General features: G+C 37.7%; 1 protein-coding gene across 11 annotated transcripts in view; it reads left to right on the top strand.

The window, feature by feature from the left end:
* LOC108438364 (tight junction protein ZO-2) overlaps positions 1–18567 on the top strand; it is a 143009-nt gene that overhangs the window by 105897 nt on the left and 18545 nt on the right. For 10 of the 11 annotated variants that reach the window (XR_005129855.1, XM_037535892.1, XM_037535894.1 and 7 more), the window contains 5 exons: positions 1844–1947; positions 3748–3901; positions 11904–12015; positions 14682–14800; positions 15590–15653. Coding sequence is in view for 10 of the 11 variants with exons in the window: in XM_037535892.1 (XP_037391789.1) it covers positions 1844–1947; positions 3748–3901; positions 11904–12015; positions 14682–14800; positions 15590–15653 (553 nt within the window). In the remaining variant the exon portion in view is untranslated. The remainder of the gene's footprint in view (positions 1–1843; positions 1948–3747; positions 3902–11903; positions 12016–14681; positions 14801–15589; positions 15654–18567) is intronic. The other variant, XM_037535888.1, reaches the window with a different exon arrangement.

Genomic DNA, 18567 nt, shown 5'->3' with positions numbered 1-18567 from the left:
GAAACAGTATGTTCACATTATAAGTTTCTTTGCACACATCTTTGCTCTTCAATATGCCATTAATTGGAACAGATTGGATATAAAACCAGATATGTATCTGATCTTGGACCAAATATGAAGGTAGCTTGGATTTAATTTAAAAAGATAAGATTTCACATTTTGGCAAAAAGTCTGAGTTGTGCCCATTCATCCTGGTAACATGAACTGAGCTAAAGAGGCCCAATGGGAATGGACTTTCAGTGTGATTCAGTGTGTGTTTTTTTTTTTTTTTGTGGTTCGCCCTGTCACAGAAAAAACAAATCCATGTTACATATGAAGAATGTCCTGCAGTATGCACATATCTTAACATGCCAGATTGAACATAGCAGCTATTTGTCAAGCTATTCTGTGAGTTAGATGTGTCACGCTTCTTCAGTGCTCAGCACAGCTCTTTATAAGGACCAGTTTTAGCCACAGCATTTTTGTACAGGTCAAAACAGCTTGATGGAGTTTACTGGAAGGCCTCCGGTCCTGAGGTTGTTCAGCCTTGGTCAGAATCTAATGAAGTTCTTTCTTAATTGGCATTTCTTAACTGAGAAATGCTCCAGTCTGGTAGATAATTGCCAGCACTCATTTCACAGAGTCTGAGAATTGACTGTGTGGTAAAATTACCAGGAGTACATTAGGGCAGATGTGGAGAAAGTGGAAGTAACGCATATACCTTTGCAGGTGCAGCATAAAAAAGTGTCTGGTGTTTTATAATGAGGTCATCTGGCATCTCTTTTTCTCTTTCTCTCTCTCTCTCTCTCTCTCTCTGGCTCTCTCCCTTTCTCTCATATGTGGGTTGTTATTTTCTTTCAGCTAACAATGATGATATTTTAATCTGATTTATTTATGGAGATCCAGCCGAGCGTTTGCCAAGAAGAGAGCACGTCTCGTGATTTCGCATATAACGCCTTGTCTCCTCTCATCTTTTCACCAGCGTCTCACAGCACATGGCCTTGCCGGGTGGACCACTGAATGCACACTGACTACCACCTGCATTACTGCTTATTCGTGAATTTGTTTCTTTGTTTTCACTCTACAGGGAAAAGCCACCAATTTTTAAAATGGCTTAAATGTGTTGAAAATGCAGTGTAATGTGGGTATTAAGTGCTGCTAATGTGACTGGATATTTACGGTTGTATGCAAAGGTTTTGGCACCCAGCTGAAATTACGTTTTGTTGATTTTGTTGAAGTGAAAATAGGTGAACACATCCTCTAAAGAGAACACTGTTCTGAACATTTTAATGCACAATTATTGTTTCTTTGCTGTATGCTGGGAAAAAATAAATAAAGGGCTGTCTGTACAAATGTTAATAGCACATTTTATATTTCATGTTTTAGTTTTTTCCAGTAGTAAGTAAGTTTGTTTCCTGTATAAATGAACTTATTTTCACTTCAGAAAATTAGCAAAACATGTAATTTGGCCAGGGCTATCCAACTGTTTGTGTACAACTGTATAATAAAAGTAGATTAATAAGTATAATAAAAGTATATTGTACCTGTGTGAATTTAGACCAGTCAAATAATGAACTGCTATGCTTGTTATGCTTCATTTTAATGGTTTACTATTTTAGTATTCTTCTAAATTTGAGATAGTGTTGGGAGATTTCTGGGGCATGGAAAGATATATTGTGGCTGGTGGGTCAATTTGATCGGCTTTGTATTGCCAGCCATTTGCTAGGCTGTGAAGCCGCTTCCCTCAGGGCGGGCTGGACTGTGGTCAGGTCGGGTTGTTACAGTTGAGTTTGAGGTCACTGTGGTTCAGATCAGGTTTGTGTTAACTGAACAGTGAGTAGTCTTTCCTATTGGTTTGTTACAGAGTATGGTCTCCGATTGGGCAGCCAGATTTTCATCAAAGAGATGACTAGCAGTGGACTAGCTTCCAGAGACGGAAACCTGCAGGAGGGAGACATCATTCTGAAGGTGCCTATCACATCTGCTGCATAATGATATCATTCTCAGTGCATAATGACTCATCTTCAGAACTTGATTTGATTCACCACAGGACAGATCCCGCTTTCTTGAAAGGACATGCTATTTTCACAGATAGCACATCCATACCTGTCTTTTCTCTTCATAGATCTTGGAAGTCAAGAACTGTTACCATCGTCTTGCTATAATATTCTAATGAAATTGCATGATTAATTATGTATTCACAAAGTTACTTATTCAATGTAAATACAATTCATTATGTAACATTCTCTCATAGACACCTTCAAGTTTGCTCTTATGTTTTTTTTTCCATTGGTTTTGACAAATACACTCAAAAATATTAAGAATGTATTTTCTCTTCACAAAACTTCTTCTGTGCATAGCTATAACTTTTATTCAAATCATAAAGTATGTATCAAGTCCTAGGCTTCAGCATGGAAGGTTACCATCCCAGGCTTATTACATATACCAAGGCTTATTATTCAGTAAATACAGTGACTACAATGCAAACTGGTTTAGCTATTCTAAGGTTATAGAAGTGGGTAATAAAATATAGCCTCAGCCATCAGGCCCTGGCTACATAAGGGGTTAACTTTATTTTACAAAACTAATGAAAAGTTAGAAAAATAAAAGCTGATTAACAAAAAGGGCTAAGAATGCCGGGAAGCTCTTCCAGCTATCTGTCTGTCTACTAAACGATAATATACTCTTATCATTCAAGTGTTAGTAAATCTATCTTTCTGCCTAAAGTGCGACTAGGACTGTAGTACACGTCACCAATTTTATGAACTAAAAAGAAGAAATTGTTAAACAATTTCAACATAGAGGTTTATGGTGTGGGGTAGTTTCTGCAGTTTTGTACATAGAAGGTAAAAGCTGCAGGATCTTTACTGATGTGGGAGTGCGTAACTCCTACAAATGACTAATATGGCCAATTTTGACAAGTGAAAAATCACAAACATCATTAACTACACTGCTCTATCTCCCTTGGTAAAATAAATACTGTCCAAGTGGTGCTTTACAATAGATAAATAATGACTGTGTTTTCTTGCAAAGACTTTTGTCAATCCGATTGAATACTTTCTGATTATTGATTAAGACCGAGGTGTTTTTGTGCTTACTCTACTCAACAATCTAATGGAAAATCTCTATTTACACTCACACTGCAAGTAATCCGATCCAAAATTACACACATGCGTAGAGTACCACTTAGTTTAGATGTTACCATGACAACAAGGATCACGTCTAGTCAGAGTGAGATGAGCAGCAGTGAGCGGTACTTGGGTTTTTAATTACTTTAAAATGATTTTAGACTCAGGAAAATGTACTTCACATGTCCTTATTAAAGAAGGCGAGAGGAAGACTGCATGTTCTGAGACACATAAGCTGGACGCCTTTAGACGAGTATCTGCTCCTGCCGTGTTGAACGTTATAAACTTTTGCTTTCATGCAAATGCACATGCGCAGAACGTACTTAAACATTCCGATTGGAAATGTAATCAGATACAGGCATTTACATGATTAATATTGTTGAATTTAATGGATTATTTACAGGATTACCCACCTCATTCAATTGGATACAAAATGTACTTTGTCTGGCCTCATCAGACTCATCTATTATGATTGAGGTGTATACATGGACGTGTTCTGTTCCGATTGAGCTATTAGTCGGATTATTAGGGTGTATGTAAACGTGCCTGCTGATATCTGCAGGTCTCTCTGCAGAGTTTGACACCACTGACTTGTATCCAAACCAACAGATTTTTAACATATTTGTTTGGCTTTTACTAGATTAACGGGACTGTGACTGAGAATCTGTCTCTGAGCGACGCAGGGAAGCTGATTGAGAAGTCTCGGGGGAAGCTGCAGCTAGTGGTGCAGAGGGACAACAGACAGATCCTGGTGCGCATCCCAGCCCTCGCTGACAGCGACTCTGAGCCTGACGGTGAGTTTTACTCTCTCTTTCAGCAGCTATGCAGCTTAACCCTCTTCACAGAAGCTCACTGTGCATCCCAACAGTGAAAGGGTTCAATTCAGGGCCATCTAGCTTCGTAATCCATGAAATGAGCTCCACAGCATACCCTCAAGGGTGTGGTCTTAATCATACTTCAGAGAGTGTGCTGATATAGGATCAGTTTGCTGTTTATGTCCTAATGAATGTGCTTACACAGAGCTGATCGTGGACCAGCACTACTAGCCTGAGATGACTGATCCATGCAGGCCCTGACCCTATTCCAGCACTTCATCAGGCTTAATGGGCCATTTGCTCTGCCTGCTTGCTCTGCTGCATCATACTTAATTAAAAGCAGATAACATTAATTGGATCAGATAAATCAGATTAGTAATGTCATATGCACATTTGCCAGCCACATGGCCTGAAATAAGTTGCTTATAAGTGCATGAATTAATGGGTTTAAGAGGAGAATGCACAATTTTCAAGTGGACTCTTTCACTTTCCTACTCTATACTGTGTGTTATGGTCCAGTGGCATTACTTCACCTTTAGTTTATCTGCAATTTTGTGGTGCATTACTGTGCAAAAAATCACAGACCACCCAAATTCCAATCAAAACTCATTAAGTATGTGATATTTGTTTTTCAATGTCAGGAAAAAATAGCGAATGTGTATTTAACAGATAATAAGACAGAAGCTTCCAGAACAAAGTATAACATCATCACTCAGTGTTTTGTTTGTCCATTCTTTACTTTTGTGCACCTGCTACTGCCCCAACTCTTACATCTTTCCATCTTACAATCAGCCAGTTACAGCTGATTGCCCCCCCAAAGCAAAAGGAAATATTTCTGAGTAGAGTAGATAGAAGATAATCCTCTTGAATAAGGAAGGAGAAAGTCAAAAGAAAATAAGAGGGGGAAAAAACAGGAGTTTTGAAAACTGGAGTTGGAAAATTATTTACAGATATAGAGAACATGCTCCTAACAACCATGCAAAGACCTCAGATAAAAAGCATCTCGTCATTGAGAGAGAGAGAGGAGAAAATCAAGCTCCACTCTTGCTTCAGATCTGAAAAAATCCAAAGGTCTTTCTGTCCATCCTTCAACTGTGAGAAGTCAACTCGGCGCTATGAATCTGAAAGGATGTGGAGCTGTGAAGAAGCCCTTACTGAGAAAGAAAAGAAGAAAGTTTGCTCAAGAACACAGGAACTGGACATCTGAGATGTGGAGGTTTTATGGGCTATGATTCTAATGTATGCTGCCAAAGCAATGAAAGATTCTTAGTTGTGATGTGGTTTTGTACAAACAGTTTGGTTGAAGGCATCATGAATGCTGATAACTTCAAACAAATTTGAATGGCATGCAGTGCCCTGTGGAGAATGTGTTGAGGAAGAAATCCTTTCTATTGCAAGATAACGACCCCAAGCACACTGCTGAGAACATCAAAAAAGTTGCTGATGTTCTCTGAACAGTTTCCCAGACCTCAGCATCATTGAATGTGTTTGGAATTATTTGGATTGTGAAAAGCAGAAAATACAAACCAACTTCTAATACTGAACTTGGAAGTGTGGAAGCATTTCTTTGCGGATTTCTTTGAAAAACTAAACTACATCTCCTGAAAAGAATAAAGGCTGTAAAAAAGGCAAAGAGTGGACACAATAAATACTGAATAATTTGGTATTATATTAGTAATCGAGGCTTCAGTGTACAGTTCTGTTAAATATGTTGTTTTTTTCTAATACTGAAAAATGAATAATTTTTACATAATGGCCATTTTGACTACATTTACATTTGGTAAATTTATGAACATAAATTTAGTCAGAGATTTTTTCCCCCCATATCTTGTTCATATCTGTTATTTTAATGCCAAGTTATTTTTAAAAGCCTTTGCTTTACTATAACCAAGGTTGACTTGGTCTCATTCAGCAGTTTGATGCCAGAGAGATGCACTGATGCACTAAGAAAACAAAGCGATCTGTTCTACAAGAGCGATTCTATTTCTGTTCTTTTTTTGCAGATAATATGTCATACTTTTAGCTGAAGGACGTCAGAGACACTGCAGTACATACTCTCTGGTTGCCATTAATCCTTATTCTTGACTGTGCCACAGCAAAGTTGTGAAGCTTTCACACCGTGCACTTAAGATTTGTGAGGCGCTTACTTTTGTGCCCGTATATATTTTTGCTAACTTCAATTTTAATACTCTCCCTAATCAATAAACTGTTTTATTCATTGTTAATTCTGTCTGGTTATTTATTTTATTCTGTTAAACATTGGAAGAAAGTGAAGTCAATGTCACTTGGAATCTGTGACAGGTCAGAAACAGTCATGTTATATGCTACTTAAAACTTTATCCTGTTTTTGGGATACAATTTCAAGCTAATCTTCTCCACTGATATGTTATATACTCACACAGTGCAGTGCTTGTGGTTTACTTAAGCACAAAGTAATGTAATGCGTGCTTATATGCTTCACTGAACAGATAGTGTGCATGCCTGCGTTTAGGTTGTTTGTAATCTTTTTTTGATGAAACATGCAAATATATCACAAAGGTTTAGGCTTCAGTCTAAGAAGGCAAACTCTGCATTAGAGAAGGGAGCAGGGTGAATAAGGACTGTGGGGAATTGATTTGATATGAATACTACCAAAGTAGAAAAGGCCTGTTCTGTCCAAAACGTCAGTGCCAGGATCTTTGAACCTTTGCACACTTTTTATATTTACTGTTGAACTGTAAACCCCAGAGCACATTGACCAGCAGTCTAAAACAGGGGTTGGGAACCCAAATGTTAAGATGAGCCAAAATCAAACCACCTTGGGAGCCCCAACATTTTATGTCCATTTTACCATCTTGACTGTAAATACGTCTCGGTATGTTCTAATGTCCTAGTAGAGGCTAAAAACTCTAATATAAATGAAAATGCAGACTTACTTTGCTCTGCTTTAAGCTTTAGCTCAAATCTAGCTGTTTTTCTCACATCTCCGGCAGGAAACTTTCCCAAAAGTAGAATAGTTTCTTTAAATTGTCTCTCAACATTCGATTTTTTTACAAGGCTGAAATCAGCTTCTCATTCTGCAGCTTGTCATCACCTGCTGCACCATTTAATGTAGAATAAGAAAATTTGAATATGGAGGACATGACATTTCACTGTTTGACAGTTTCTCGCTGCAGATTAAACATATCAGGAAACCAGCTGGAGTGATTTTAAATACAAATAAGTCCATTTGACATCACAGAGACAAAATTTTTTTTTGTAAATACAGTGCTGTTAAATGTGAAAGACCGCCCTTCGTTTATTTAATTTCCACTCATTAGGTATGCGTCATTCTTTTTTTGGTGTGAGGAGAAAAACGTATTTATATATTTAGTGTAAAACTTTTTGAAGATCTTGAGGAGTTGTTTGAAGTCCCATTTTCTCTATCTTTTAATGATTTTTGAACATTTTTGGAAATTCTTGGAAAGTTTTTTCTCCTATCTCTTACCTCTGAAAAATGTCTCCAGAAAAGTGCATAACTTGTGCTTAAGGGCTTTTGACTGAAAATTTAATTTGCAGTGTTGTGTATACATGTGTATGTGTGTGTTTAGGGGTGAATATAGTTAAGCTTATTATTTACCTGCAAGCACATTATTACTGTTTCAGTATATTTTGCAGTTCTGCACCTGGTGTATGTATGTGTTTGTGTTTGTTTGTTGTTCAGTAGTGATGTGATGGTGTGATGTAAATAGCCGGTGGTGGTGGAGTAATCGTGTTTTGCTGTGCCCTGTTTGTGGCTGTGTCGAGTGAGTGAGCAAGCAAGGGAGTGTCTCTGCAGCTGTCCCATCTCTCTCTCCAGCTCTGTGGTTTTGTCCTCTCTCGAGTGTCCGACAGGCTGTAATTACATCTCCACCCAACAGATGGGAACGCTCGTTCCTACAGAGCTCTGAAAAAAAGGAAAAGTCAGCAAGGCCTTCATTCACGGCCTGAAGCATGCGCTCTCATTCATCAGATAAACACACATCAACTGAGGAAGATTCAGTCATGAACCCCCTTAAACTCCATCAAATATAGAAGATTAAATTAAACTGCACTCTTTAACAAAAAGATGGTTGTTCATTGGTTCTTTAGTAAACAAAATGGTTCTTTGTAAAACCATGCACACTCACTCCTTTTGCATGAATAAAATATTTTAAAAAGTACCCTTTTTGGTGCCATATTGAAGCCATTTCAATCAATCTTCAGCACATTCTCCATCAATCTGAAGAATGATGCAAACAACCCTTTAATCATGCAGAGGTTTGCTCTTTGAGTGTCAGTCATGCTCTTTGAGTGTTTGTGGTTCTATGTAGGACTATTTTCTTTACTTAACAACCCTAGAAGAACAACCTTTTAAAGAGTGTAATCTAAATGTAATTCAGCATGTATAAAAAACACAGGTAGTTACATCATGAATTACATTTACAAACAACTTGCATTCTACATTGTGTTCAACTTTGCACATTTTTTCTTTCTGCATGTGTTTCAGTGTCAAATAATGAAAGAAACATGGCAGAAAATATTTTTGCAAAACAAGACTGTACAAACATGACATCTCATCAGATTGAAATATCGCCTACTTACATAAACAAATATGCCATAGACTTTAGAATTTAGTCTATGAGTTTTGAATTTACCCTTTTGACAGAATTTCTCAGCTTGTTTCACTGAGGTAAGAGTGAAAAATAAGTACTACATAAAATGATAAAATACTTTTATTGTCACTTGCAACAACTGTGACTTGTAATCATTAATCGTTAAGGCTTTATATCCAATAGTTACTAGGAGTTATTCAGTAAGTAAGAAACTTATATGTTAGTTATGTAGTTGTGACAGTGAGCCCTCTTATAGACCCTTAGGGTTCAAGGCAAAGTTTCAAACTGGGTTCCTTCCAGGACACACCTCTGCAGATTTTATTGTTTTCCCTACTCAAACAGACACATGGGGTTTAAGGGGTTATGGACAGTACTGTGCAAAAGACACCCCCACCCTTCATTTATTTAATTTTCAGTCAAAATGTTTATTAGTTATGCGTTTTTCGTTTTTCTGGGAATTTGCCTTTCAAGGTCACATATGAGGTATTCCACCTACATAAACAAAGGCAGCATCATGAGCTCTTAACAACCATGTACAAACCGGTAGACCACTAACCTCCCCAACAGATAAACAGCACTGAAAGCTTTCATCTTTGAGATAGAGGAGAAAATCAAACTCCACTCTTGCTTCAGATCTGAAAAAATCCACAGGTGTTTCTGTCCATCCTTCCACCGTGAGAAGTCAGCACTGTGAGTATGAAAGGATGTGTAGCTGTCAGAAGGACCTTACTAAAAAAAGGAAATGGGCTGCAAACAGAAAAATGTACAAACTAAAGAAAGTAGCTGCTTGCACCTCCTTATACTCTGTTCTCTGATAGAATGGTTCTACATAGTAACAGTAGCGAACTCTTTTTGGGGCTATGTAGAACCATTTTTAGAACGTTACTTTAATAACCATGTACAACAGATTTTCCATCAGACAACCATTTAACCATGCCAAGAGCCATCTGTGCATTCAAATGGCTCTTTTAAGTGTTTAAGTTTCTGTACAGAACAATTGCCTTTCCTAAAGAACCCTTGAAGCTCCTTTTTTTGTGCAGTGTGCAGAGCTCAGACCTCAACATCAATGAATGTGTTAGGATTGTGAGAAAACGCAAAACAGTTTCTGAACTGACTGAACTCTGGAGGTGTAGAAACAATACAGTTTTGAACAATTAAAAAACTCCAGTTACCAGAATTACTAGAAAATATGTTTACTTCCATTACAAGTTAATGTTTTACTTTCACCTGTCCGTTATAATTTTGGAGATGTGAAGTTTTGTTCCAGCAGTGATCTGTTTTCTGATTTGTTTCACGACTCTGAAAATGAATAACTTGTACTTAATGTCCATTTTGCCTGAAAATGAGCTGAATGAAGGGTCTCTGACTTTTGAACGGTATTGTACTTTTGTGTTTACATAATTACATAATATTTACAGCAATATTTACATTTATTTCTGTCTTAGTATTTTCCTATTTTTCATTGCTCCAATTTTCATTGCTCCACTTAAAGCTGCACTGCTGCTCCTGGCTGGTGTGTGTGTGTGTGTGTGTGTGTGTGTGTGTGTGTGTGTGTGTGTGTGTGTGTGTGTGTGTCCTGTGCCAAGTAACAGAGTGTGTTTTAGGCATGCTGCACTGGCCACCGCTGGCACTGTGAGGAGCTGAAGAGTTGCGTTAAAGCAGTGGACTTGCACTTAGGCTCACCAGCAGCACCCAACCACACAGTAACTTGCTCCCTCTCTCTCTCTCCCTCTATCTCGTCCCTCGCCCGCCTCTTTCCTTCTTCCTTCCTTTCTCTCTCTCTCTTTGTCACACAGTCGCTCTCACCCCTGCTTTGTATCTCTGCACCTAACCCTTCCACTCTGAGCAGCTGCTGCGTATCGGTGGTGTTAACTCTGCTTGCATTAACAGGAGTTTTCTGAACTACCCTGGAGGAAGTAGAGCTCTACCGTTTCACCTGTTGTTACTGATTTAGACTGTGTATTTTTGGCTTTGGAGTTTGTCTGGCATAAGCGGGTATCTTCTTATGGCTCACTGTATGTCTGATTGTCTCTCACACGTCTCCTCGGTGGCATATAGGGTATCCGTTTCGTCAGATCTCTCTCTTACAGGCATTTCTCTCTCTCTCTCTCTCTCTCTCTCTCTCTCTCTCTCTCTCTCTCTCTGTATTATACATACGGCTTTCTTGCGCAAACATTCTGTTCTGCCTCTTTATAACGGAACTCTAAACAGTTTAATCATTTTATACTTTTCAGTCCACTTCTGAAAAGTACAATAACATCACGACTGATTAGGGATGTAAAAAGGCATCGATCTGATTCATTTTTAGAATGTTGCAGTTATACTAATCATTAAATATCGTACATTTTAATAATATTCAGTAAAGTATCAGCTCTTTTTTTTACCAAAATAAAATTCTCAGGCTATTTTCCTATAGAACCTCTGAAAAAGAAAACTTAGTATATTGTTTTTATTTTATTTATTATATTTTACTTTGCTTATTTTTTATGTTTAATTAAATACAATCCGCAGAATTATGCCGATTGTAAAAATTAATCTGAATATGGCAGTTTAGCTGCATCAGTTTTGAAATGCTTTAATTGATTTTTAAGTCTTATAATAATATTTTGTATTTGCCCTTTTTTTGCCAAAATAACATTTTCAGAAAGTATAGAACTTTCTTTTTATAATTATAATTTATAATATTTTTATTTTATAAAAAATATATATATCCTTTATTATAATGTCACTTTATTATAATATTCAGTAAAGGATTGGGTAATTTTTTGGCAAATAAAATTCTCAATTTTCATATGGAAGGATTTTAACTAAAAAAATGAGAATATTATTTTATTGCCTATATTTTGCTTTTTATTTATTTTTTGAGGTTTTTTTTTTTTTAATTGGCCAAAATAAAAATTGCTAAAAAAAAAAAAGAAATTATCAAACATAAATGAATCTAAAGATTCAGCTGCATCAATTTGAAATATTCTAATTTATTACAATGTCTAAATAATAATATTCAGTAAAACGTGGCCAAAATCAAATTTTTGACTTTATATCAGGGAATAGTTTTCTACTGTCGCATTTTTAAAAATAATTTTGAATGATCTCAGACTAGTTTAACTGAACTGAATTGATTCATGGTGAAATCTGACTCTTCGTGATGCACTTAACTGTTTCCTGAAGAGTCTTGATCTAGAGTTAAACCCCTAACAGTGACTGCAGAGACGCTGGCTGTGTTATGACGAGGCAGATCTCAACACATTAACACAAAGTCGGCAGTAACAGAGCTGTGTGCGGTAGCGGGGGTATGGTAAACTCTCTCCTGGGTCTTGTTTGGTGGAGGGCTTCATTACAGCAGACTCTCAGCTGCTCTCTGACTCCTTCCTATCTGCCTCTGGTTTCAGATGTCTCCGAGATGGAGTCGTACCACTCCTACTCACCGCAGGAAGACCAAAGGTCGCGGCAGTCTGACCTCTCCTCACACTCCTCCAACGAGGTTCCGCGAGAGAACGTCAGGTATGCCTGTTGCACTGTGGGTAATCTGTCACACAGGCCATATTATTTTCAAACCCAGTAGTCTGAAACCTTTCATCACATTCATTTCATTCCTGAGCTAAAAGTGCGCTTCTCTCTCTCCAGTCTCACTCAGCAGCACTTCATAAAAAGCCTGTAGCTCATAGCATTTTTAGTATCTGTGCTGTGTATAATGTATGTGCTGTGTGATAAATAGACGAACAGAAAAGCACATCTTCCAAGTGTTTTAAAGGAGAATTCCAACCATTTTTCAGAATTTCTGGATAATTCAGTCACTGAGATGTAAACAAAGACACTCAGAGTGGTTTGATGTGAAATGAGTCGACATTGACTCAAATTCCGTTACAGTGGTGGTGATGGGACCCAGGAGTTGCAATGACAACACAAATATAACCATTTTATTTACTGTCCAAAAGGACCAGAGAGTTTTAGACCAAAGCCTTATTATAAAATTATTTCAAGTATTTGTGCTTTTATTTTTTGGCCAAAAAAAAAATTCATAATGAAGAATAAAAATTTTTTTTAAATTTAAAAAGCACCATTATTTTACTTTTTCATTTTCTAGTTTTACTTTGGCCAAAATAAAATTCCCATACTCTTCATCACTTTTAAAATGTTTAAATTTATTCTAGCACTCAAACATGTGTTGCCTCATGTGTTGTTTTTATTGTTTATATTTTGTTTTGTTTTTATTGTTTTGCAAATGTTTCAGTATTTTTAAAGTGGAATTCCAATCATGTTTAAAAATGTATGCATAATTCAATAATGGAGATGTGAACACAGCCATTCATGTGTTTGATGTGATGTCGTTCACTGTAGAAAAACAAAAATTTTTGATAGGAACAGACAGGAACTATCATAAAACAACATCTCAGGCACTGTATTCATAACAACTTCATGTAATACCTTTCTGCGATGTAGATTTCAGAGACGTTCAACTCATCTGGTTCCTATCACCACCACTGTGAACTATTCTGACTCAGTAAGTTTCTCTAGAACTGAGCATTTCACACCAAACCACTCTGAATGGCTTTCTCTACGTCTTAACCACTTCTAATGTAGATATTTTGAAAATGCATGATTTTCTTTGCGATGGTCTCCACAAATGATGAGAATGTTTTTTCCTTTTTTAAAGTTATAATTTTGGAAATGACAAAAGTAAACAGCAGCTACCCTTTCTCTGCCCACTAACACAGGCCCACCATAAAAAAATTAGATATCAGAATGAGTTGAATAAATAATGGACCCTCCACACTCTGTTTAAAGGGGACATCACTGGCAAACTCGCTCATATATCTTGAAAAAGGAGTTTTACGCACTGTGCATTCCAAACATTCATAACATTTCAGTCTATATATGGAAACAAAGTAGAGTAGAGATAGCGCAATAAAACTTTTCTTTTCCAGTACTGATAACTCATATGGAGACCTTGAGCACTGGCTGATATGGATATAGTTTAAAAAAAAGTATTAAATTTATCCTATGTCCTACATTTTACTTGTATTTTATTTTCCCCCTTGAGGTCCAATTACAACAATGGTGTGATTTTATGTACCAAAAATGGACATTTTTTCTTACTTACTCTTTATCCCTTATACTTCGTTCAAACCAGCAGCAACTTTTCGCTTTTTGTTGGGTTTTTTTTGGGTGTTTCTGAACACCTGGCCATTAGTTGCCATAGTTTTACTGACGACATGCACAGATTCGATGTGTTCCTGTTAAAATTGAAAATCCTGTTGAGAAATCGCTTTAGTGCTTATTTTTATTGAATTCTCATGAATGTGCAGCCAGTATTTGGTTTTTGCAACTACTGTCTATTCGCAGTGAAAGCACTGCCGCCATTATTCCATCTCTATTAGGAACAATTATCTAGGAACTGAAAACGAGCATACTGTTTCACAGTGGTGGAGATAAAGCGTGTACTATGCAGCTGAGTGCTCAGTTCCTATTGGTAATTGCCTTATCACTTTGCTTCTTATTTGAGTAAACATTGGACTCCGCTTAACTTTGTTGTGTCGCTGACTCCGCCTACTCTGCATCTCCAAAGTTCACACTGCCTGCTGTTGCCAGAAATCATTGAAAATAAATGACCAATAAATGAAATAAATCTCTGCCAGCGTTAACGCCGGGTTAGAATTAAGCAGGCTGTTCTTTTTACCGGTTGATATAAGATTGATATAAGAAAAGTGATCTGTGTTCTGAAAAGCTGCCCTGTATTGTACTTTATTCAGACAAATGGGTCATTGCAGCCTTCCAAACAATCCAGACATCCAAAAGCAGCGGCTGAAGTTTATTTTTTCCTCACGTCTCTGAGGATTTCAGACTGAACTTAACAGTTCATTCCACATTCCAGCCTGGACTACTTATTGAACACAATACAGGGCAGCCCATCAGAACAGAGGCCATTTACATATGCCAGTCTTAGAGGCGCACCAACAAACACAAGGCTAAAGAGAGGTTAGAATGGTCATGTGACAATGTTACAGCTGTTTTTTGTACATAAAACCACACAGATGTTATAAGTGATCTGCAGGGAAAATAATGAAACACAGGCCCTTTAGATCTACCTCAGATCACTGCCTATGAGTCATCTGTGGTTGTGCTGGAGATTAATTCCTCTAAATGTGTGGTTTTTATAATGGTTCCAGGGAGGACCCCCAGAGCAGACTGCCCAAGATGGCAGCCACTTCTTCCCCTTACAGGCTGACGGAAGAACTGGCTGAAGCGCAGGAAGACCACACAGAGCCAAGACCAGAGGAGCCTCCAGGTAGAACCTCTGCTCTGTAAACAAAAAGCCAGAACAATGCATAATGTGAACAATGGGCCTCATTCACCAGTATCTTCCTGAGCTTTTTCTTATATTTGTTCTTGAGAAAAATCCTAAGATAAGATCTATGTCATCTGAATTGTTCACAGCTTTGTGCTCTTGAGTGCTCTTAGATTCTGTTCTTACCCAAGAACAAATCCCAAAAAATAAGAAAACTTTGCTGAATGACAGAATCTTTGTGAAAACTGCATAAGTAGGTTTTAAGAAGAAATTTCTTCTTAAGATATGTTGACAGTAGTATTTAATTCATTATTCATTGGAAAACACATCCTTCATTACGTTTTGACTGAGTTCTCTCTGAATGCTCTTTCAGTGCACTCACAATCTTCAGATTCATCTGCTCCGAGTGTCCAAAGCACAGTCAATGTTACAAAAATGTTTACGCATGTTGTGTGCAATTACATATTTCCACCAGAGAGGCCTCCAAATCCCCAAAATTTACATAGTATAACTTTAAGTTGTGGTTGATATTTGGATATTATGAAGAAACACAAGTGGTGGAATAAATTGTCCATGAGTATAGTGTCTTTGATTTTCAGTGTGTTTTAAACATTTTCTGTGCATTTATCAGTGACACTATAATTCTAAAACTGACCATTTTGGTCACTAATATCATCACTGGAAATTTCATCCTGTTCCTATGAATCTCTGGCCAGAGGTCAATAAGTATGAGTTAGTCTGAGAAGTATAGGAAACTGAAACTAATCCTGTCAAAATATGTTTTTCCAGCAGCAGTCAAGACAACACCCAAAATCCTGTTGCGGCCCAGTCCTGAGGATGAGCAGATGTATGGGTGAGTACTGCTCTACTATTTTGTGTAACTCATTCACTCATATAGATACTCATACACGTACATTAGACACACATGCTTTCTCTTACACATACATACACCTTTCCCAGTAGTCCGGGACATGGGAAGCTGATTAAAGTGGGGGAGTTCCTGAAATTAAAACGGCATATGCTTGCCTTCAGCCTTCATGATGCCAATTTTTAAAATATTTTAGGTAATTTGTAGCAAACAGAATGCACCGCTCTCATTCAGGATGAACTATATGCAAATGAGCTTAACATCAACCAATCATATTGTTGACATATGGCACGTGAACTAATTGCGTAATACATTGCGTAGATTGTGGCATACATTTAAGCTCTGTGCATCTAAACAGCCAACCCTTGTCGAGAGATGCCACAAAAAATGAAATGAAAATGCACTTTGCTTAAAAACAAAATTGTAAAAACTGCTTTAAAATTAAGTATCTGTGGGTGCGGCCTCATTGCCCACACCTTTTTATTCATGCGTAATTGTTAGGCACTTTTTCCTTTCATTTGTTCCTTCCCCATCCCTCCATTCTTCAGTAAACTACTATTCCATAAACTGATTTGACCTTTACCCTGTTTACCTTTATTTAAAGAATCACGTAACTATTTATTTACATGATTATCTTCAGCTGAAAAACATACCTATACTAATTGATTGATTGCATATTGATTTTATCTCATTCACCCCCCCCTTGTCTTTTTTGCATCTTTGTCCTCATTAATTACTGAAAAATCAAACATACATTACAAATGACAAAATGCAACAAAATATATGTCATCAGGATGCTAGTTTACAGTGAACTTTCTCATACCACTTGTAGTATGTTATAAGTAGGTTAAAATACAACTTTAATTTTTCATCTATTCGCTAATATAGCCAACTATGGAGCTAGTAGCCTAAACTGAATGACTGGAACTAGACTACAGCATACTGACTTAGCTAGCAATGTCATGAGTGGTCCAAATAAGAAAAATTAATTGTAGGGTTTGTTTTGTACAAGCATAATCTGTTCATTAGCTTTATAAACTCTCTATAGAGCTTTATAAACTCTCTCTAAATGCTATAGTACATGTGCTGTGCAGTTGCTCTGGTCTTTGGGCAGCATAGTGTCTCGTACAGAGATAAACACAGCAGGCGGTAAAGTCTAGGGTCAGAGCACAGCTGGTTTGAGGTCAGTTGAGAATGAGTCACTGCTCGCTGTGTAGTCTCGTTGTTTTTTCCGAACGGAATCTCATAAAACCCTTTTGACACTACCAGGACCTCGCTGTCCTCATGCTCACTGATAATGAACTGAAGGCTTGAAGAAATGGGGGATAGCAGTAATTGCTAAGCAGTGATTGGATGGCTGAAGATAGAGATGGGCAGAATTTGACTGACCATAACACAGTGACGGTATTAAATGACAAGTTTCATTATTTTAAAAAATGTGGCCTTGTAAAAAATCTATTCCCATTTTATTGGACAGGTCAGTGATGCTCGTGGCTCTGCCCCTGAGTAGTCTGTTTCTATATTTAATCTCATGAATGGAGATGAAAAAAACCCTCTGAAACTACCAAGGTCTAGACCTTAGTATTCTCATGGTTATGGCCATGAACATGAACACTTATGGGGGAGCATAAAGACACAGCAGTGTGCTGCTATAGTAAGAACCCATCAAGGCGGCATAGTGCTGTATATCTGCCTCTATAGTTGCTTAGAGAGAGAGAGAGAGAGAGAGAGAGAGAGAGAGAAGGCTGGGTTGATGGCCAGCATTTACACAGCTCTGCAAACCTTTCTTCTCTCCACCTCTCTTTTTCTTTCGCTCCTGATCACACTTCAGTCAGCCTCATAAATATTCATGAGGCAAAAACTGCGTGTGAGTGTGTGTGGCCTACTGCTGCTGTCTGTGGGGAAGGTTTATTTTTGTGCCCTGTGCTGATGGAAAAGCTTTGTCTCTGTGCCAGGGTGCTGTACTACAGTGAGTTTCTGGCCAGCACAGGTGAACAGCTCACTCTAAGTGGCACAGCTGAACATGCTCTAGCACATTCTGTAGCTGTGCATTATTGTAGCACACCTGAACATGCGCTTAATAGTTCTTCTTACGGCAGTACAGCTGTAAGCCATAGGCTATCAACCAACAAATAATACTATACTAAGCTACAAGACTGCTGCATTGTTAAAAGTCAAGGTTCTGTGTAGGTACATTTTTTGTTCATCTAGATACAAACAATGTAAATGTTCCCTGAAAGGTGCAACAGTGGTTTTAAGGTGCAGTTGTGTACCTTAAATAAGTTTTTCCAGGTGAAAAGTATGTATTTGTGCCTTTTCATAACAATGTTTTAAAACAGAACATTAATATAAAAAGCCTGGAGCTGAGACAAGGTGTGTGGAGTCAATACAACTTAAATACTGCTAGTGCAACATGAGCTGAACACGCTTGGAGGAGAACACTAATTGCGTTACACAATTTGTTTAATGCCAGCTAACAAATACCTTCATTGGCTAGCATCATGCTGAGTGATGGGAGGGGAGTGGTCTGTCTTAAGGATGGCTAGGTGAGGATGATTTGGATGATAGTCTTGGACTCCCAGCCACGGATGGCTGTGGCATTGCTGGGTATTGAACCTGCAATATCCTGATGATATGGCGAATGCTAAGATGAGTCCCCTAAAGTGTGGTGATTTTTGCCTTCCCATTTCATTTTCACTTTCCAATCCCACCAGCCTGCCTGTCCCTCAGAGAAAAGAGATTTAAGATAGAAATACTTCACAGTAAGGAAAGAAAATGCGTAATGACTTCCAGTTCAGGTTTAGTAATGTGTTACTAAGTAAGGCTGAGTAAGTCTAAAGGGACACTGAGTTTGTTTGGAGCTGAATGTTGATTTCCGACTTCAGCAATGTATTTGTTT

Source organism: Pygocentrus nattereri, chromosome 28 (genome assembly GCF_015220715.1).
Source record: "Pygocentrus nattereri isolate fPygNat1 chromosome 28, fPygNat1.pri, whole genome shotgun sequence".
Taxonomy (NCBI): Eukaryota; Metazoa; Chordata; class Actinopteri; order Characiformes; family Serrasalmidae; genus Pygocentrus; species Pygocentrus nattereri.
The sequence above is the reverse complement of the archived record's forward strand: the minus strand, read 5'-3'. Positions and strand labels throughout refer to the sequence as shown.